A 22837-nucleotide genomic window follows, 5' to 3' on the forward strand; every position below is an offset into this window, starting at 1 on the left:
CTTCTCCCTCTATCCATCCAGGCCCACGCATAAGGATTTTCCTTTGCTTTTTTTGTTAAAGAAATATTTTTATTTATTTATTTTCATTGATTGCTTTTAGAGAGACAGACAGAGGAAGGGAGAGGAATGGAGGGGGAGACAGATAGATAGATAAGCATCTATTTCTTGTTCCATTTAATTGTATATTCATTGGTTGCTTCTCATTTGTGTCCTGACCGGGGATTGAACCTGCAACCTTGGCTTTTTGGGTCGCCACTCTGACTGAGCTAACTAACCAGGGCTGGATTTTTCTTTGTTTTTAAAACACTTTCTAATTAGTCCATACTGTGTTTGAAGCAAGAGTACAGGGAGGAAAAATGTGAGCTGTAGTTGTACTGGATTTTTCAGTAACTCACTTTCTCAGGCTGTAGAATGTATCTCAGCAGGCAAGCAGAATAATCCAGACCAGCAGATGCCCCTGCCCCCCACCCCCCACCCCACAGCTGAGTATTTTGTCCCATCCCTAACACAGACAGGAGCACTCTAAATGTGCTGCCGGAAAACCGTGACAGAATTTCCTCCCAGGAAAATTGTGTGCTAGATAAAATATCAGAATGCCTTTGTCAAGACGTAATTCTTATCAGGACGAAAGGATTTAATCATTAACATGAAGTATAACAGCCAAAGTGAAAGTGCTTTCATAAAATTTAAAAGCTTTGACATCTCAGTTCTAAGTCAAGCAAGTTAAGATTAAACTAGGCTCATTGTAAACAGCCTTCCTAAAATTATATAGTAATTTAATCACATTGTTTAAGTTGACAGCGGTGCCTACTTTCAGTGGTACCTAAACTCTCATGGTGTCCAACAGAAGAAAGCAAAGCCATAAAAAAGTTATTCAGTAGTCAAAGCCCATCATCATTTCCTGGATAAAAAGGAAGGAGCCAACAACAACAACATACACACACACACACGCACACGCACATGCACACACGCACAAACAGTAAGGTAAAAGAAGACACCACCAAGTCAAGTGTTCACAGATGAAATGATCACAGATATGACTGGAGAGAGCAAATGATCACATTCCTACCGAGAGAGAAAAGGTTGAGAGGTGAGTTCAGCATACCCTTCATGCTTTGTTACAGGTAACATGAAGTAGCTGCCATGTTCCAGGCACATGCCAGGTCCTGGAGACTCACAGGTGAGGAAGAGGAATCTAGACCCTGTGACCATCACCCTTCTCAGCTACACAAAAATAATGGAACTAATAATGATCTAAGCGTTATATGTGCAAGTCCCCAGAGCAGTAAGGACCAGCACGTTCTGGTTGCTGGGGAGACCCCCACAGATTCTCTCCAGTGACAGAAGTTTGCTACATGACGCCTCAGGAAGTAAGGACACAGTGCTGTTAGCCACACAGCCAGCCTCCTTGCCTGAGCCACACCTTCTATCCTGAAAGTCAACGGTCACTCTAGCACTTCCAGAAGTGGAGTCTACCCTACTCAACACTCGCCTTCCTCCTCCACTGGGAGTTTTCCCTTCGGCCCGCCTCTGCCCCTTGGGGTCTGCTGTCCCACTGCTTTCTCTGCCTCCAGTCTTTCTCTTCAGCTCCGAAGGTCATCACCCCTCGACCACTTGTGTCCCTATGTCCGGGTCTTGCATTCAGGCTCCCTAAGAGAGCAATCTGACTGATATGCAGTCTCCCAACCGGATGAAGTTCTCACACCAGGTCACTTTATAAAATGCTGGCTAGCATACAAAAGGGTGGCTTTGACTCAAGGGCTGACCCTCCCCCCAAAAAGCTGAATACCATGGCAACCAATGCCTTAAGAAACCCTTTGTGGTCTCTGTCCTCCTAAGGGGTTTGTGGGTGAGGGAGATACCCAAGGGAATCGTGAAGATCCCAAAACAGATGATAAGGTTCTGGTTTGTGTTTGTCCCATATTTTCTTTTCTTGAACATCCTCATTCCTCAAATGCTCCAGCACCAGGATCCCTTAATACGCACACAGGCATCGCCATTCAACCCCACACTCCTTCCCATTAGGCACGTGACACCCGAAAACCCTTTCCTATCACGATAACCCAGTTGCCAATTCTGAGTTGGCACATGGGATAAAATTGATTTGCTGTTTCCCTGTCTGTAGGGTGAAATCCATATTTGGCAGGAAGCCACATTAAGGCTCAAGCCTAAAACTGTGGCTCTAGCCCAAAATTCCAGCCAGTATAAAGTTCTGCGCCGATTTCCTTATGCAATACCCTGCTTGGCTCTTCCCCATTTGCCCTCTCCACCTCTCCCCAGGGAGGCTGGCCTTTATGGATCGCATCAGCCAGGCTCCCGAGCTCCCTGGCTTTTGACCGAATCTGGCCAAAGGGAGGTCCTGGCGGGATAGGAGAGGGCACACGGAGACTGAGTCTGAGATATACTTCCCCCACGACTTCTGCCTGGAGGTGGCTGTGTTTTTCTACGGAGTGCCTCAGCTCCTGGCAGGGGCCTCTCTCTGACATCTAAGCTCCGCTTGGGGCTGGGGTTACCAGAACCCTACCCACTCCCAGTTGCCTGCTCCAAGGCCCTGTTGGTTTTTTCCAACCCTGCCTAAACCTTTGTACATGAGTCATCTTTGAACTCCCTACAATTACCCTCCCCTTTTAAAACATTTTAAATAGACTTTATTTTTTTTTTGACCAGTTTCAATTTATAAATTCAGAACATAGTACAGAGTTTCCATATACTCTGCATCCTTTCCATATAATCTGCAGCCCACGTCCCTACCATTAATATCTTCTATTATTACTATGATACATTTATTATAATTCCTTTGCATTATTATCTACTGAAGTCCATGCTTTAAGCAGACGTCTTTAGTTTTTATTTAATGTCCTCTACTTCTGTTCCAGTGGCCCATCCAGGGTAACACAATAACATTAGTCATCATGACTCCTTCTGCTCCTCTTGGCTGTGACAGTTTTTACAGACTTTCCTTGTTTTTGATGATCTGGGCAAATACAGATCAGGGGTTTAGTAGAACATCCCTCAACTGGGATTTGTCTGAAGTCTTTCTCTTGCATAGACTGAGGGTATGGGCTTGGGGGATGAAGCCACAGAGGCGAAGTGCTTTTTTCAACATGTATCAAGAGTATGTAAGTTCAACATGCAACTTAATGTCAACGTGATTTATCAATGTTATGCTAACCTTGACCACCTGGCTGAGGGAGCATCTGCCAGGTTTCTATGCTATAAAATTATGCTTTCTCCCTCTTTCCATATTGTACTCTTTAGAAGGAAGTCACCTTGTGCAGCCCACACTTAAGTAGGGGGAGTTGTGCTTCCTCCTCCAGAAGGTGGGGTAGAGCCTATGCGGGTTTTTCTTTTTTAAAATGGTGAGAGAAGGGGAGATAGTGAGGCAGACTCCTGCATGCGCCCTGACTGGATTCACCCCCATCTTGGACCAATGCTCAAGTACCAAGCTATTTTTAGTACCTGAGGTTGACATGCTCAGATCAACCTAGCAATTCTCAGCACCTAGGGTCAACACTCCAATAAATGGAGCCACTGGCTGCAGGAGGGGAAGAGGTAGATAATGGGGAGAGGGTGGAGGAGAGAAGCAGATTGTCCCTTCTCCTATGTGCCCTGACTGGGAATCGAACCCAGGATGTCCATACAATGGACTGATGCTCTATCCACTGAGTCATCAGCCAGGACCTGTGTTCTTTTTTAAATTGAGGTAAAATATACATAACATAAAATTTACCATTTTAACCATGTCAAGGGTCTCAGTTGCCCTTTTTCAATAGGCCATCTATTTCTTGCTGGGCCTCTTATTATACCCAAGTTGGATTCGTTGTTATTCACCAAAAATTAGTAGGTGTCTTCATGTTTTATCACATGAGATTTCCAGGCAGAGAAAAGAGATTCTCCCACTCCTTTTCTATTTGACTCCTTCGTACTCTTTAAGACCTGACTCAAGACTTCATGGGCTCCTTGGGACGGTGAGTTACTCCTGCTCTTGTCTCCCTGGCCACGTATTTATCCTTTTAGTCCAGTATGTTTTACATTGCACCAGTTGCTTTGTGGCTTTCCCAAGGCAGGAGCTAAATCTTACCTATCTTTGAGGCTTAGGACTGTCTCAGAGACATAGTTGCTGATCAATAAATACTGGAAATAAATAAAGAAAAGTGATATAGAAGCCAAAGTAGGCTATTTTTTCTGAAGATTAAAGAAGTGTTAATACTTAATATGGGTGAGGGTGTGGGAAAACCTGCACTCATAGTTATGTACCCTAGCAGACCCTTTCTGCAGGGCAAAGGGCTAATATCTATTAAAATCCATACTATAGTCCTGGCCCACTGGTCATTTGATTGGAAGGTTATCTAATACACTAAGGTTGTGGGTTTGATCCCAGGTCGGGGCACATACAAGAATCAAGTAATAAATGCATAAAAAAGTGAAACAACAGATCAATGTGTCTCTTTCAAATCAACAAAAAAATTAAAAAACCCATACTATATGTGTATTTCTACCAACAATCCCAAGTCTAGAAATTTAAAGTAAAAAGAAATTCACAGGCTGACTCAATCTTGGCAACGATTTGCTGAATTTGACACCAAAAATAAAAGCAACAAATGCAAAACTAAGCCAGCGGGACCACATCAAATTAAAAAGCCTCTCCACAGCAAAGAAAACTATTAATAAAGTGAAAGAGCACCTAAGGTAGGGAGAAAATATTTTTGTATATCACATATCTGATACAGGGTTAATTTCCAAAATATAAAAACAACTCATACAACTCAATCGCAAAGAAAAAACCCACAATTAGATTAAAGAATGGGCAAAGAATCTGAATAGACACCTTCCTTTCTTTTCCTTTTTTTAATTTTAAATCTTTATTTATTTTTCAATTACAGTTGACATACATTATTACATTAGTTTCATTTCAGGTGTACACCCACCTCAGTGATTAGACATTATGTAACTTACTAAGTGATTATCCGGATAAATTTCTCACATCCATCTGGCATGATACATAGTTATCAGAATACTGAGTATATTCCCCATGCTCTGCTTTACATCCCCATGACTATTCTGTAACTGCCGATTCATACTTCTTAACCCCTTCCCCTTCTTCACCCATCACCCCAATTCCTCTCCCATCACTCTGTTCTCTGTATCTGTGAGTCTGTTTCGGTTCTGCTTGTACATTTATTTTCTCTTTTAGATTCAATTATTGATAGATATGCATTTTTTTATTTTTGACATTTTTTTGGTTCATCTTCTTTATTTGTTTTTCTTCTTTTCTTAAAGAAGACCCTTTAACATTTTATATAATACTGGTTTGGTGATGATGAACTCCTTTAGCTTTTTCTGGAAAGCTCTTTATCTGTCCTTCCCTTCTAAATGACAGCTTTTCTGGGAAGAGTCATCTTGACTGAAGATCCTTGCTTTTCATCACTTTGAATACTTCTTGCCAATCAATCCCTTCTGGCCTGCAGAGTTTGTGTTGAGAAATCAGCTGACAGTCTTATGGGAGTTCCCTTGTAGATAACTAACTGCTTTTTCTTGCTGCTTTTAAGATTCTCTCTTTGTCTTTAACCTTTTGCATTTTAATGATGCTGTGTCTTGCTGCGGGCCTCTTTGGGTTCATCATGTTTGGAACTCTCTGCACTTCCTGGACTTGTATGTCTAGTTCCTTTACCAAGTCAGGGAAGTTTTCTGTCACTATTTTTTCAGACAGGTTTTCAATTTCTTACTCTCTCTCTTCTCCTTCTGGCAGCTCCCTGATGCAAATGTTAGTATGCCTGAAGTTGTCCCAGAGGCTCCTCACACTCTCCCCATTTTTTGGATGCTTTTTTCCTTTGCTGTTCTGATTAGTTTTTTTTTTTTTTTTTGCTTCCTTATGTTCCACTTTGCCGATTTGCCTCTCGGCTTCATCTAGTCTCCCGTTGATTCCCTGTCAGTTAATTAGTCTTCATTTCAGTCAGTGTATCCTGCATTTCTTACTCGTCCTCTTTTCCGCTGTTGAGACTCTCGCTAGCTTCATTGAACTCTGTATCTAGTAGATTGCTTGCTTCCATTTTGATTAGTCCCTTTTCTGGAGTTCTGTTCTGTTAATTTAGGATGTGTTTTTTTGTCTTCTCACTTTGGCATCTCCTTATGTTTATTTCTATGTATTAGGTAGAGCTGCTAAGTCCCCAGACCTAATGTAGGAGGTGTTTTATAGGGTTCAGTGGCACAGTCTCCCCAATCACCCAAGCTGGGCACTCAAGGGGTGCCCACCATGTGGGCTGTGTACCCCTTCTCCTGTAGATGAGCCTTCATGGCTTTAGGCACATCAATGGGAGGGGTTCACCCCCAGGCTGATCCACTGCAAAGACTGGCTGTGCCCACTGGCCACCGTCCTCTGACCACTGTGGGTGATCAGTTGTGCAGGGGCCCACCCTCAGAGCAGGGCTTACTTCAGCAGGGCTCTGGTGCCTGGTAACTGTGCCCTTTGAGTGTGTCACTTCTGGAGTTCATTGGGTAGTGCTGCTTCAATGTGCTCTGAAGCTGTCCAGTGGGTGCACTGGCTCTGGGGCCTCCCAGAAGGTGCAGGCCAAGCTCAGCCTCCGCCTGTGTTCTTCCCATCCAACAGGAGTTACAGAACAATCTACGGATGCCTGCTACTTGTGCTGGGCTTCGAGGTGTCCAGGCAAGGCTAAGCTGTGGACCACACCAGCTGCTGCTAGTGACAGGCCTGGGGCCACTTATTGAGAGGTATGGGGCTTGCTGACGCCAGATGCTGCTTGTTTGAGAGATTTTAGGAAAATCTGAAGAATGAGCCAAGACAGCCTATTTATATGAAAAAGCCACTGGAAGCAGCTTGGGCAGGCCCAAAGGTTGAGTAGGGCAGGGTCTCGAAATCACCAGGGTGGGGTAAAGAGTATGAGCCAGGTTGATGGGAGTCTCGGGTATGGTGCCTGCCTGCCAGCTCCATAGGAGGAGGGCTCAACGGAACAGTGGCCTCTGCCAGTACTTCTGTCTGGGAGAAAGCTGCCCCCAGCTCTCATGTGATGCCCAGCAATTCCGTTCCTCCCTGGATGTTTCTGGTGCCTTTCAAGCTGCTCCCCCCACCCCCATACTGGAGCTCAAAGGGAGTGAGTATGAGTAGGTCTGTGTATGGGCCCTTTAAGAGGAGCTGCCTGGGACTCCAGCAGTCTTAGTCTCCCACAGCCTCAATGCCTGCTAGTTTTTATACCCAAAAGTTATGGGGATTTCTCTTCCTGGCTCTGGAAGCCTGGGCTGGGAGGCCTGGTGCGGCACTGGGCCCCCTCGCTCCTCAGAGGGAAACTACAGCTGCGATATTCCTCCCAATTTTTATCCATCACACATGGGTGTGGGACCAGCCCATTCCATGTCTCCATTTCTCCTACCAGTCTTGATGTGGATGTTTCTCCAATTCCCCAGTTGTAGAACTTCCATTCGGCTAGATTTCAGTTGGTTCTGAATGATGGTTGAGCTGTAGTTTAGTCGTAACTGTGGGAGGAGGTTAAGTCCTGCATTTACCTATACTACCATCTTGACCGGAAGTCAGCTAGACAGTTTTCTTTTTTTTTTTTTTGTATTTTTTTTTCTGAAGCTGGAAACGGGGAGAGACAGACAGACTCCCGCATGCGCCTGACAGGGATCCACCCAGCAGGCCCACCAGGGGCGACGCTCTGCCCACCAGGGGTCGACACTCTGCCCCTCCAGGGCGTCGCTCTGCTGCAACCAGGGCCACTTTAGCGCCTGGGGCAGAGGCCAAGGAGCCATCCCCAGCGCCCGGGCCATCTTTGCTCCAATGGAGCCTTGGCTGCGGGAGGGGAAGAGAGAGACAGAGAGGAAGGAGAGGGGGGTGGAGAAGCAGATGGGCGCTTCTCCTATGTGCCCTGGCCGGGAATCGAACCTGGGTCCCCCGCACGCCAGGCCGACGCTCTACCGCTGAGCCAACCGGCCAGGGCCCTAGACATTTTTCTAAAGGAGACACACAGATTGCCAGCAAGTACATAAAAGATGCTCAATATCACTGATCATCACAGAAATGCAAATCAGAACCACAATGAGATATCATGTTATAATTGTTAAAATGGCTCTCATTAAAAAGCCTGAAAAACAGTAAGTGTTGGCGAGGATGTGGAGGAAAGGGCACCCTTGTGCCCTGTTGGGGGAATGCAGCTGGTGCAGCCACTGTGGAGAGCAGCATGAGGGTTGGTCCAAAAAGTAAAACCAGATCTTCCCTATTATTCGGCAGTTCCACTTCAGAGTATTTATCCAAAGAGAAAGAAAAGACTAACTTGAAAAGATATGTGCAGCCCTATGTTTATTGCAGCATTTTTACAATTGCCAAGACATAAAAACAACCAAAGTGTCCAATGATGGATGACTGAGCAAAGAAATGTGCCCCCCACCACATACACCCAACAGAATATCAGTCATAAAAAAAGAAATCTTGCCATGTGCCACAACTGTGGGGATAGGCCGTGAGGGGACTATGCTAAGTGACATGTGTCAGACAGAGAAAGACAAACACCATATGAAAAACTGAACTCAGATACAGAGAACAGATTGGTGGGAGTAGGGAGGGGGGAGGTTGAAATGTGTAAAGCTAGCCAAAAGATACCAACTTCTAGTTATAGAAAAAATGTCATGGGGATATAATTAATATACAGCATGGTGATTCTAGTCAACCATCCTGTAGTGTATGTATATTTGAAAGTTGCTAAGAGAAACGATCTTTAAAGTTCTAATCACAAGAAAAAAAATTGTAGTTGTGTGGTGATCATTTCACAATATACACAAATATTGAATTATTCTATTGTACATCTGAAACTAACACAATATGAAAATGACATCCAATTTGAAGACAATCAAGGTATGTAGAAAGATACCTGAACAAAGATGTTGTTTTTGATGCAAAAACTGGAAACAAAGGCCCAACAACAGGCCAACTAGATTTTGGTGTATCCATACTATGGCTAACACATAGTCACTAAAGATCAGGTTTAATATTTACTGAGTGACCTCCTTTCAGAGTGTTACAATAGGCATGGAGCTAACTTTTTCTTTGTACTTTTTCAAATTTTCTAGTCTGAACAATATCTGTAACTAGGAAAAAAAATGATCAAATATACCTTTTCAAAGTGGCAAATTTTACCATTTAAAAACCTAAACATTGATCTAAAGATATTGAAGTTTGGCCTGTTGGCCGTTTTACTTATAATCAAACTCAAAAGTGTCGCAGGTGCAGGGCAGCTTCCTCCAGCCATCACCACCTTTGTCCTGACCACACTGAGTGTGGTGGGTCCCAGGACGAGAGGCTCAGAGCGCCCATCTGTTTGACAGCTCATCTGGGCCTCACTTCTGACCTGGATCCTGGACATTGTTTTTTTGTTTTGTTTTGTTTTTAAAGCGCCTCTAACTGACTATAAGTTACAGCAACAGTTGGAACTCCATGGTTCTGGTCCACTCTGCTCGTTCTGCATATGGGACAATGGAAGCCAAGGGAGTTCAGGGACCCCGAGGCAGGGCCAGAGCTGGGTCTCCGGATCCCTGCAGTTCTTTGCATGTTAGCAAGCCAGTCAAGTCAAGGGTGGGGTTCCGTAGATTGACAGACTTGGAGGGCCCCAAACATTTCAAGATGGAAAGAGGAGAGCAAAGACTTCTAAACAACTTATCTTTGATTTCTCTCCCCAACCCAAATACCATATTTTTCGCTCCATAAGATGCACTCCCCAACCCCAAAGTGGAGGGGAAAATGCCCGTACGTCTTATGGAGCAAAAAATAGGGTATTTTATTAAATATTTTAACCCACTATTTGGTTCAGAATATTTTTTTCTTATATTTCCTCCTTAAAACCCTAGATGTGTTTATGGTCAGGTGTGTCTTTTGGAGCGAAAAATACGGTAAATATCAAAAAGAGTATTTATTGAGCACAGTATAATTTGCCAAGATTATCACTAGCTTAATATAACGATGAGAAAAGTCTCTGCAAAGGCTAACTTAATGCAATGGTGTCAAGTAAGCAAAGATGATAAAAATCAAAATACCCAATTATATGCAAGGCTGGCTCTATCCCAGAACAAATACACACAATTCTAATTGGGTTCTGCCTTCCTAGCTCCATCCCAGGATCCCTGTCTCTTGTTCTTGGCTACTGCCGAGAATGTCCTCCAACAGCTGCCCTTGTAAACCAGTTACCCTTGCATACCAAAAGCAATTTCTCTTTCTACCCAATCACTCTGCTCCCAACCAAACCCCAACACTTCATATCTTCTCAGTGAGATCAGGTAAGTGAAGCCTTCAAATTTTTCTTTGGAAGGTACACAGTAGAAGGTTAGACTTGAGAGTCAAAAGATCAGGCTGTGTGGGTATTTGACAAGTCCTCAACAAAGCATTTAACCCTTCAGGACTCAAGACTCAATGAAATTCATGACTACTGGGACATAGCTGAAGGCCAGTCTGACTTGTTCAGTGAGAGCTTTGTGCAAGCCCAGCCCAGCCCTGGTTTGTAAGAGACACGGACAGTCCTTCAGTCAGCAGTGCGTGGTGTGATGAGAATTTGAAAAGGAAAGTCCTTACTCAATCATTTCCATACTTATCCTGTTTTAAGAATTGAATCATAGAAAACATGGGAGGTGATAAAATTGGATGTGTTACAATCTAAAGTCACTCAGATGAAGAAAACAACTTCTCTATTGTTTGAAGGGGTTGTGTGTGTGTGTGTGTGTGTGTGTGTGTGTGTGACAGAGACAGAGAGAAAGTCAGAGAGAGGGACAGATAGGAACAGATAGACAAGAAAGGAGAGAGATGAGAAGCATCAATTCTTTGTTGCGGCACCTTAGTTGTTCATTGATTGCTTTCTCATATGTGCCTTGACCAGGGTTTCAGCAGAGTAAGTGACCTCTTGTTCAAGCCAGTGACATTGGGCTCAAACCAGCAACCATGGGCTCATGTCTATGATCCCATGCTCAAGCCAGAGGGACCCCATGCTCAAACTGGTGAGTCCTCGCTCAAGCCAGCGACTCTGGGTTTTGAATCTGGGTCCTCCGTGTGCCAGTCTGATGCTCTATCCACTGCACCACCACCTGGTCAGGCTGTTTGAAGGGTCTTGAATCAATGTCCTAGTGCTGCCTGAGTTCTAGACTAGGTGGAAAATTTTGATTTTCAATATTTACTCTTAAATTAAAAAAAAACCACTTTGTGTTTTTTTGTCTTGAGTTTTTAGCCCTCCCTTCCTTTTTTCTGCCCTACAGTGAGTGCAGTTTTGTGTTGGATGTGAAGGAGGAAACCCCTACCATTTGGCCGACAGGCCCAAGCTCTTGAGCAGCAAGAAGGCATTTCTCTGCAAGAAACCCTTATCTTGCTTCTAAAGGCTGAGTTCATATTACAATTTGCACTCACTCACTCACATAATCCTCTGGGCTGCCATGTGCCAGGCCACGGGGTGGGTGGCAGAGGGAATAGTGAGCATACCGGACCAGTGTCCCGCATGCTTAGAACTCACACCCGCTGCGGGAGACTGGCAAGAACCCGCTCTGCACACAGAGCTGAGTGTGCACAGTGGCAGGAACGCTGTAAGGAAGACACACAAGAAGCGAAGAGAACCTAGAAGCCGGGTGAGACTGGAGGGTGAGCAGAGGTGTCTTCTGGGAACTGACCTTTGAACCTAAAGAATGAGTGGGGGGATTTAGAGAGGAGACAGGCAGGTCCCAGGCTAGGCAAAGGTCAGAGGCCAAGGGGAAGAAGAGCTGGTAGAGGGAAATTTCCTCAACTGTCCCCTTAAGAGTCCTATCAGATTCTGGGGAACCTTCCCAAATCACTTGAAACTAACCCATTTAAAAAAAATATTCATGAACCTCTCAATTATCAAATGCTATTTCTGTTGGGTTTTTTTTCCATCACACATCACTACAGTGCTTTCTTATCATGAATTTTTAGCCTGCTCTTACCTTTCCTGCTCTACAGTGAGCGAGTTGTGTGTTGGACAGGAAGTGGGAAACACCTTGCATCGGGCTCACTAAATAACCAGGCTCTTCAAGCAACAAGAATACACCACTCTCTGCAAGAAATCTGCTGATCGTGGTTTTAAAAAAGGCAAGAGGATCCTTTCCCAGAATACACTACCAGGGGTGATGTTTAAAACAAAAGCACTACTGATAAAATGCACTCTCCCTCGGCTTCCTGAATTAGGGACACAGAGTGAAAGCTGGAGAAGAGAGCAAGAGAAAGTAGCCGGGCATCTACCTGCGGGCATAACCGGGCATCTACCTGTGGGCATAACCGGGCCACATTTCAGGAACGAAGGGGCCTTGTCCTCTCACTCCATCTCAGTTTAAGACAAGGCAAGAGGAAGGGAAAAGGGTGTCCCAAACTCATCTGAAAGTTACTGGATGTCGTGTGGGACGGGGGAAGGAAAAATAAAAGGAGAAAACAATATTATAGAGGAGGATTTCTCTAGAGTGGAACACACAACCTCCCCCATCCCCCAACCATCTCAAATTCGGTAATTCAATGCCCACAACGTTCCACTCCACGTAGAAGCCGTGTTCTTCATAGTCCTCAGTTATTAGAAACACACACACACACACACACACACACACACGTCATTCACCTTCCTGTTACCAAAACTTCTAGGAAGAAAAGAATGTGCCCCCCTCCCCCGCCGCCGCCGCCAACCCGCGAAGGGGAAGTTGGAATTGTTAACATTATGCTTCTGTCCTCTGTGCCACGCTTGTTACCACCCCCGGGGAAAAGAGCAGCTTCTGCGGGTGCCCAGGGCGTCTCACTGCGGCAGAGAGCCGTCCCCGCCGGGGCAGCCCTCCGCCCCGGCACGCTGGGACCTGCAGCGCGTCTGGGCCCTCCCGCCCGGAGTCCCTGGGCACTGCGACAACACGCCGGCTTCCCAGAGCCGCAGTGGGTTGTGTAACGACACTGTGAACGCCGAGGGAGCGCCGGGAGCATCCCTCCTGACAGCATCTGGTCAAAGTCGCTGGTGTCAGTTAATACAAGAGCCACCAGGCAGGAAAGCCCCCGAAGCCCTGCAGGAAGGGGGGCAGCGAAGCGGGCGTCAGCACCGGCCGAGGGTCGGGGTCGGGGTCGGGGTGCGGGCGGTGGGGGGGACAAGCTTCTCCAGGAGCAACATTTACACCCGAGTGCTGTCCTCGGAGCAGGCGATGCAGGGAGGTGGAGAGCTCACGGAGCCCCGTTAGTGCGGATCAGGAAAGGGGAATGGCGCGGAAACTCATGAATCCTGGGGGGGGGGGGGTGTCCTCAGAACTCCCCAGGAAAGTCATTCGTGAAAATGCCAAGGACATCTCTCGCTTTTTTCAATTATGTAACCCCTACACATTTGGGAGAATACACGTGTACATAAATTTAACTTCTAATGAAGGTAGGAAGCCTCCAAACAGAGTACTTCCAACGCTCTGGGGGCATCTTAAGTCTGAGCAGAACTGGCTGCCACCCAGTCGCATCAAAGGGTGGCATCCTGGCGCTGGGACTCCGCAGCACTCCTCCCGTCCACACACAGCGCCAGGCGCCGGTTCTCTGCGGGGCACGGTGCCCTCTCTGTCCCGCAGGATCGGTGCCCTCTCTGTCCCGCAGGCTCGCGGAGTCGCCCGCACCAGCCAGTCCGCAGGCAGCCGAGCCGGCCGCCCCCTTCCCCCACAGCCACGAACACCTGGCCCGCGGTTACCTGCCGGGCGGGGACTCCGCGCAGCCCGTTGGCCGGTCCCCCGCCGCCTTTGCCGTTGGCCGCGGGGCGATGACCGCCCCCGAGAGCCAGCGCCGCGCCCTCCGCGGGTCGCTCTCCGTGCGCCCCGGGGCCTTCATCCGGCGCCGGGAAGAGCCCGCAGCGGCGCTGGAAGCGGGCGACGAGCTCAGAATCCTGCAGGTTCCGCAGCAGCTCGGCCATGGTGCGCCCGGGCTGCCGCTGCCGCCGCGGAGCCAGGGCCCTCTCTCTGCTCGCACCGTCCCCCGCCCTGGCACCGTCCCCCGCCCTGGCACCGGCCGGCCCAGCCCTCGGGGCGGGGCGCCCGCCAACAGGTGCGCCGCTCGGGTCCTAGCGCCGCCCCCGCGCACGCCAGCCCAGGTGTCTGCCTCCGCCCTTCGCCGGGCACGTCCGCCCGCCTTTCTTTCTTTCCCCGCCGGCGCCGGCGCTCCCCGGCGTCAGCCAGCTCGGGACTGGGCGGAGGGGCGCAGGTGTCTGAACGGCGCCTCTTCCCGCACTAGTGCGCCTCCGCCCCCTCCCCGCTGGCGCAGACGTGCCACCTATCGGGGAGCCGCGGAGCACGTGTGGCACTGCGGGAGTCGATCACGCTGTGTGCCCGCTGGTCCTGTAGTGACTTTCCTTTCACTGTTGAGCCCAAGGTGAGGTCGGATTTCCCCCTGGAGCTCCCCTCCCCGCCCCCCCGTCCCGCACCCAGACCTGGACTCTGCCTTTGACCGCTTCCGGCAAGTACAGTGAGTCCTCTCAGGGAAAATCCCCAAGTTCATCCCATCCTCGGCGTGATGCAACATTTCGCCAAAGGCCCGAACTTCCTCGACCTTGCTCAAGAGCCGAGGAGATGCAAGGTGAACCTGAGTCATCCTCCGCGTCCCTGCCCCTACCCTTGTGATTTGGCAGCTGGGGAACACTTAGAAACGTAAAAGTGCAGAACGCGATTCTTTCTCGGTTTTCTGCTTTGAGAGAATTGAGGTTTGCCCCTCCTCCTGTCTTTTTCCCACGCTCTGCCTCTAGTTGCACAATGACGCGGGGAACGAGGTCTTTCGTGATCTTTAGACCCAAAGAGAACAAGGTGCTGAAGGACTGGGTGGGGGATTTGACAGCTCACAGGCCCCTCCTCCCGCATTAGGGATCTCTGCGGCTCAGCGAAGGAAAGGACCTGCGGGGCGACCTTGGATTTCCCTCCTTCCTTCTGAATTTCCTTCCAGGGGCGCTGAGATCCCGCGTGAGGGCCCCTGTGCTTCCTCACAAGGAGAGAGAAACAGCAGTCAAAATGGGCCCAGCTGATTAGCCAGCAGGAAAAGTGCCGCTCAATCCTTCTGTCTTCTGTTTGCAGCAGGAGGCTGCGCGTTATTAGCCTGTCCAGGACCTACGACGCATTTGTTTACCCAAATGACTCAACAAACACCTGTCACTACCTCGTTTATGCAGTTGCACTTTTAGTCTAGGAAGTCTCTGTAATGTCGCTTTCAAGGACGATTTGGCCTCCCTCATGCCTTAGTTTCCGCTCTCTTTCCCAAAGCTGTCTGGAGAGCAAGGTCAGGGTGGTGGGGAGAACAATGAAACTCTTAGGAGATACCATTTGCTACTTAATTAACAGAAGAAGCACACAGCTGCTGTCACAATCCAGCCGTGTCACACACAGACCTCCAGTCCTGGAAGCAGGAGGCTCCTCATCACATCGCTGCTGTCATTTACAACCACTGGGACCAAACCCTGTGGCTTAGTTTTAAAAGCTGGGGTTGTAGTTGGTCAGGATCTGTTTCTTACCTGTGTTAAAAAACAACAACAAAACAAACAAACAAACAAAAAAACATGTTCCCTCATGAAGACACTTCAGTGATGTGCCTCCCAAACTTGATCTTCAATTTTCCTTTCTCCCTAGTAGGAAAAAAGTGGCAAAGCAAATCATGGTACTTGCAGCTTAAGGCCAAGGGATGGTAATATTCAGATAACACATTTTATCTGCCTGGAGTAGTAAGCACATCTACTTGTGGCCAGAAGAGGCCTGCCAGTCGGGAATTGGCAGGATGTGAAAACTGAAGCTTTAGAACTGAAACCCGAGCAACTCCCACCTGTATGTCCCTGTCACAGAATCACCAAAGTCCGACCCACCTCTTGCTGCCATGCAAACTATGAATTCCTACCGGTGCCAGCCCCTTGGGGTATTGGACAGGCTGCAGAGTCCAGATTTCCTAAGAGATTCTGGAACTCAGTGAAACTATTGACAAGAATTTCACTTCATGGTGAATCCAATTGCTTCCTGGGCTTTGCTGGAAATCTAGTCACTGTACACGGGTTATCCGTTCTGAGACCCAAGTAAACTCAGGACTCACAACCCTTTCAAAATTTACAAACTACTATAAACGAATTTGGTTACTGGCAGTATTTTTTTTAAATAAATGCTAATTTATATCTTTGCATGTAAAGTACCTGAGAATTAATAGCTTTAGCAGGTTAGAGGCATATCACTTGTTCATTGATCAGAGTCCTAGGACCCCTGGACTACCCAGCTTACTGAAATTTGGACTGTAAAGTATAGGCCTCAACATGTATTGTTCAGGTGGCAACCCCTTTCTTCCCTTCTAAGTAATGAAAACCATTTTTTTCTATCTGGACATTTTTAATAAATCATGAAACATAATAATAAAATTCCTTTCTTAGGGGAGAAAAATAAACGTTTCAGGCTGAGAACAATTTCAGATTAAAACCTCATTTAAAATAAAACATTTGCAGGAAATGTGCCTCCAGCAGGGGAACAGAAAGAGGGAAAACAATGACAAGAAAGAGCAGGAGTCCGGGATTTTCCCTGCGGCGGACTTTCCAGGAATGGCCCTGTTTGCATGCTCTCACAACCATGAATATTGGTTAAGAGTTTGCCTTGCGCGGGGACTCTTTGGTTTGAATCCAGTTGAATCAAATTATGTGAGACCAAGCTGTTTTCTACAGTGAGTTTTGATGGATTTTGACCACGTTGTGAGCAATGTTTTAGAGTTTAGCAAGCAGTACCTAACTAAAGAACTTGGGGTAAGGCAGATTGGTCTCATGCAAGACTAATTTTTAAAGGTAAATCCTTCTCTCTTTTTGGCAATCTTTCTTTGGCTTCTGTTCTGATAAAACATCAAAACGCCTAATAAAGAAAAGATTTCTTCCTGTTACATTGGGCTTGCATTGGGATTGGTCAGTTCATGTAGAGTGCCCTAAGACAAAGAAAATATATTTGTTTACCAACGGTCTATTAGGGATGGTTCCTTTTATTCCTAAAGAACATTTCCTGTTAATATTCTCACTGTTGAATCCTTTCCAATAATCAGTTTCCTGGACACTTTTATGGTGTGATTTAATTTATAAATTCAGTTAACGTAATACTTTCGGAGACCATATTCATTATATAGATCTGAGGAGGGCTGGACCACTTAGTTATCAGTGCTTTAAACCCTCATCTACTTCTAGATAAGCTTCATGTGTATAGTCAAAGTCATAAATAATCTGTAAGCTAAAAGTTAGTTGGCAAACATCATATTCACCTCCCACATGCATTGTCTAGTAAACGACATTTCAGAATACTGTGGAGCAATAGGTATAATGTTACTACTTATGTTTAAGATATTAAAATACATATGTATCCCAGAAAAGAAAAAGCTAATGAAATTCATCACAGCCAAATCTGTACCACAAAAAAATGTTAAAGGGACTTCTTTAAAAAGAAGAAGAAAAAGAAAGATTAAAAACATGAATAATAAAGATGATAATGGAGGGAGATTTGATTTGTGGGGGTGAACACACAATGCAATATACAGATGATGTATTATGGAATTATACACCTGAAACCTATATAAAAATTTTATTAACCAGTGTCACCCCAATAAATTCAATAAAAGTTTTAAGGCCCTGGCCAGTTGGCTCAGTGGTAGAGTGTCAGCCCAGTGTATGGATGTCCCAGGTTTGATTTCTGGTCAGGGCACCCAGGAGAAACAATCATCTACTTCTTCACTCCTCCCCCCTCCCTTCTCTCTCTCTTTCTTTCTTTCTTTTCTCCTCCTGCAGTCATGGCTCAATTGGTTCAAGTGCATCAACCCCGGGCACTGAGGATGGCTCCATGGAGCCTCCACCTCAGGCACTAAAAATAGCTCGGTTGCGAACATGGCCCCACATGGGCAGAGCATCAGCCCCAGATGGGGGGTTGCTGGGTGGATTCTGGTTGGAGTGCATGCAGGAGTCTTTCTCTCTATTTCCCCTCCTCTCACTTGGAAAAAGAAGTAAAAAAGTTTTTTAAAATATGAATAATAAAATGGTAATAACTACTTATTAATCAACAACTACTTTAAAAGTGGATTAAATGCTCCCATTAAAAGACATAGGGTGGCTAAAAATATAAGAAAACAAGACGCTTACATATGCTGCCTACAGGAGACTCACGTCAGATCAAAAGAAATACACAGAATAAAAGTAATGGGAAAACAATATTTCATAAAAATGGAAATTTTTTTAAAAAGCTGGGGTAGCAATACTTATACCAGAAAAACTAGACTTTAAAACAATGGTTATAACAAAACATAAAGAAGGACCCAGCAATTCCATTCTGGGTATTTATCCAAAAAAACCTAAAACACTAATTGGAAAAGACATATGCAGCCATATGTTTACTGCAGTATTATTTATAGTAGCCAAGATATAGAAGCACCCTAAGTGTCCATCAATAGATGAATGAATAAAGAAGTGATTATATATATATATAATGGAATATTACTCAGCCATAAAAAATGAAATCTTGCCATCTGCAACAACATGGATGGACCTACAGGGTATTATGCCAAGTGAAATAAGTCAGACAGAGACAGACACCATATGACTTTACTTATATGTGGAACCTAAAAAACAAAATAAACAAAACAGAAACAAATTCATAGACACAGAGAACATTTTGATGGCTGGCTGATGGAAGAAGGAGAGGAGACAGGTGAAAAGTGTAAGGATTAAGAAGTACAAATTGGTAGGAGCAAAATAGTCACAATGATGTAAAGAATAGTCGAAAACATAGTCAACAACAGTGTAATAACTATGTATGCTGTCAGGTGGTTACTAGATTGCGGCGATTGCTTTGTGTCTTATGTGTGTGTCTAATCACTAGGTTGTACACCTGAAACTAATAAGATACTATATATCAACTGTAAGTAAAAAATTAAAAAAAAATTTAAAAATGAATAACCAAGGTCACAGAGGCTTTTTTTTAGAAGTGATGAATATGTTCATTATCTTGAAAGTGGTTGTCATTTCATGGGTTTAAACATATATCTTATCAAATTTCAATATTATCAAATCATAAATTTTAAATATGTGCATTTATTGTATGATATTTATATCTTAATAAAGTAAATAAATAAAATACACACACGTGTGTGTGTGCACGTGCACATGTGCATGCAAAGGAATAGGGGGAACGCCCCAAACCCCTATTTGTTAGCGGTGGCTAACTCCTGACATGGAAACAAAGTTTCCATTGTTATTCTGTCTTGATTTTTGTTTGAATTTTTCACAGACATGTATTCCATTTGTAACTTTATACAGGTGTTTAACTTGAAACAGTATAGAATACCTGTTGGACAAAAGCTATTAACCGCATGAGCCCATCCAAAGGATTACTTAAAAAGATCTATTGCCCTGACCAGATAGCTCAGTTGGTTAGAGCTCTGTCCCAAAGCACCGAGGTTGCCAGTTTGATCCCGTCAGGGCACAGACAGGAACAGATGGATGCTCCTGTACCCCCTCCCTTCCTCTCTCACTCAAATCAATAAATTAAAAAAAATTTTTTTTAAAATTTATTGTTCTTTTAGAACTCTCTTAACTGGTCAGACTTGGTTAGGGAGAGAAGCAGGATTTTAAGGTATTTAAATAAAAGAGATGATTGTGAGTAATTACACCAAGAGATGATATGGACCACCAGGTATCCCCTATCTTTCTCAGAAAGTTAACAATACCCCTGCCAAACTCACCTGACAGACAATAACAATTTTAAAACACGTGGCCTAGGACCTTTTGTGTTTCCAGTTCGGCGACCTAATAAGTCACCTTGTGGTGGTGAGAAGAGCCATGGGCAGTAAAGGGTGCAGGCGGATGTGTGCCAGAGCCCATTGGGTCTCAGTGTTCTTCCCTGTCGAGGGCAGGGCACTAAAGATGCTTCAGCTCTGAAGCATCTGTGACAACGACTACCGCCCATAGCAGGCTGGTGACCAATACGTAACCAGCTTGAGCACATAGCACTGCAGAGCCCACTCTCTACAAAAGCTCCGACCATCCTAACTGCTGATACGGGATCTCGGAATCAGCACTATGCCATGGCTTCTGCCGTCAGCATTTCTAAAGCCCAGAGACCCCCACCTCATCACAAGCTGCAGACAAAAGTCAGAGCTATCAACACATTGGAACCAACCTGTAGGGCACAGGCCTCAGAGTCTGGCCCACACCTTCATCTTAAAAATGGAGTTAACGTCTAACTTTTACATATCAGATGATAATACGTAAAATAAGATAGATTTCTAGCCTCTCTTGAAAAACTGGGAACGCTGATATCACTAAGCCAAGATTCATGGTGGTAACAGCCGAGCTGAATATCTAGACCGCATATCATTCTGGAGTTTTCCACAGCTCTCCCCACTCTGTATTATTTTACATCCTCCCTCGATTGTGCATTTTGTTGCCAGCTTGACCCCTAAAAGCATTTGGTTTTACATTCACTGCATGTAAAACAAGGGCGCCAATGCCGGTCAGTAGCAATGTCGTCCACTGGTATCCTAGCTCCCAGAGTTAGTTAGCTACAGGAAGAAATCATGAATGGGATCTAGAATGCAAGGTAGAAGAGAGGACAGTCGTCTGGATCAGTAAGTTTAGTCCTAAATTTGGCCTCCAAATCTTCTTCCTTAGTATAGCTGGTGACGGTCACTAAATGGCCCTGTATTTGAATTCCCTTGGATATGTTTAACTCTCGCCCATCTTGACACTGACAGATTCTCTCGAGAATATGTTTACACATGGGCAACCTGTTGCCTTGCATAAATAACACATACTTTCCCAGAGGAGTAATTACGAGAATGGTAATTGGTAATTTTGTTTATGGTGCTTTCTCATTGCTAACAGCCTTCTGCATTGCTAACAATGCCCTGTCCTAATACCAATCATGCTGGAGGCAGACTGGTCTGGTAGGATGGCTTTCAGAGTCAGGCACACCCAGGTTCAAATCCAGTTCTCCCTAGTCCTTGAGCAATCCTCTTCTCCATGCCCACGTTTAACCATCTGTGAAGCTAGGATGATCTCACTCTATACCCTACTTTTCTTGAAGGGCCATATCATTAAGGTCATGAGATCTTTCTTTCTTCCTGACTTTAAACAGAATTTTCTCCAGATACCCCGTTTTGTTTTGTTTTGTTTTGTTTTGTTTTGTTTTTTGTCGTAGCTGCACCATTGTTAACATAGCTGAACCTACTTCATTTGGCTAATTCACTCCATGAGGTGAGATTAAAAAGCTTTGTTTGGATACCATAAAACTCAGCTTAATGCTAACATTGTGGTCAGTGCACAGGAGAGCACAACTTTCTTGATGATCAGCCAAAGTGATAACAGGAGGCAAAGAGGACAATTAAACGCACCTTGACTCCTGAACTGCCCATGTGTCCTCTAAGGTCTGGAGTCATAAATACTACAGCTTTTACAATGTCTTTTTTTGTGTGTGTGTAATGTTCACATTATGCCCCATTAAAATATCAGTGTGTTACATGGTTAATAAATACTTATGGAGCCTTATAGCTCCACATTCCAGTAATGACCTCAGTTTACTAACCATGCTAAATACCATTTGCATAAATGAGGTAATTGGTATCTGTGGATTTGCTAACACTAGAAAGAATGCCAGAGAACTCTTTTAGTGATTTTGCGGATTACTTTCATGCAAGTGAGCTTTTAATTCCTGAGAGCTGGGAACTTGTCCCTTTGTTTTAGTGAATGCAAAATCTCCTTTCTAGCCTGGCTTATATTGTCAACCATTTTTCTATGTTTGGTTAGCATTCACTTTGGCAGTGAGTGCCAGGAAGTGGCACAGCTGAATCTGGCCCAGTGTCACTGACTTAGGAATAGTAAATATCACCCACGATTTCTGGTCTTCCAGGAGAAAGTGGCTGTGCCACTGACTCGCACTGTTGGATTCCAGGAATGGTGGGCATTTCAGAGGGTCAACAGGCAGGCGTCCCTACATCACCTGCTGGTGCCATCACAGCTAAAAGTGAGGGCTTTTGCTGGGTGGGAAGGAGGACAATTTTGTTGTCGTTATTCAAATCAACAGGACTTTACCTTATAGATTAGATATATTTCTTTTCTCTGATTATTAAAAACAACACTTCTAAGGTCTTCTTTTATTGCTGGGGCCAAAGGCCTAAGGACTGCATTTCCCAAACTCACTCTTAGTGGCAGAGATCTAGGTTAGACTCCTCCCACGACAGAGGCTGGTGTGACCTGTGAACCTGTGAGCAAAGCAGAAGCCATTTTGCTCCTTCACACTGGCAGCCTATGGGGGCTGCTCCTGCAGATGAGTGACAGGGAGTCTGGCCAGCAGCTTCAGGGCAGTTTGCAGTGATTCACCCACTCAACACAGAATCCGGTCATTCCTTTATTTCCTGATTGCCTAGTGCCACTGCTGGGTTTCCTAACTATGACCCCATTCTTCTCAATGGGTAATGAGCTGTTGACCTCTGTCTCCTCCTACTTCAGATAGTACTGTGAGTCAGGCTTCTCCAGGGAAACAGAACCAATGATAGCCTATACATCTACATCTGCATCTACGTCAGGGGTCGTCAACCTTTTTATACCTACCGCCCACTTTTGTATCTCTGTTAGTAATAAAATTTTCTAACCGCCCACCAGTTCCACAGTAATGGTGATTTATAAAGTAGGGAAGTAACTTTACTTTATAAAATTTATAAAGCAGGCCCTGGCCGGTTGGCTCAGTGGTAGAGCGTCGGCCTGGCATGCGGGGAACCCGGGTTCGATTCCCGGCCAGGGCACATAGGAGAAGTGCCCATTTGCTTCTCCACTCCCCTTCCTTCTTCTCTGTCTCTCTCTTCTCCTCCCGCAGC

General features: G+C 45.4%; 1 protein-coding gene across 1 annotated transcript in view; it reads right to left on the reverse strand.

The window, feature by feature from the left end:
* Positions 1 to 14065, reverse strand: part of SGPP2 (sphingosine-1-phosphate phosphatase 2) — a 104864-nt gene extending 90799 nt beyond the window's left edge. Inside the window, exon 1 of the mRNA XM_066281042.1 lies at positions 13686 to 14065. Within this exon, the coding sequence (XP_066137139.1) occupies positions 13686 to 13904 (219 nt within the window). The 5' untranslated portion in view covers positions 13905 to 14065. The remainder of the gene's footprint in view (positions 1 to 13685) is intronic.
* Positions 14066 to 22837: the final 8772 nt, after the last annotated feature.

Source organism: Saccopteryx bilineata, chromosome 5, assembly GCF_036850765.1.
Source record: "Saccopteryx bilineata isolate mSacBil1 chromosome 5, mSacBil1_pri_phased_curated, whole genome shotgun sequence".
NCBI lineage: Eukaryota > Metazoa > Chordata > Mammalia > Chiroptera > Emballonuridae > Saccopteryx > Saccopteryx bilineata.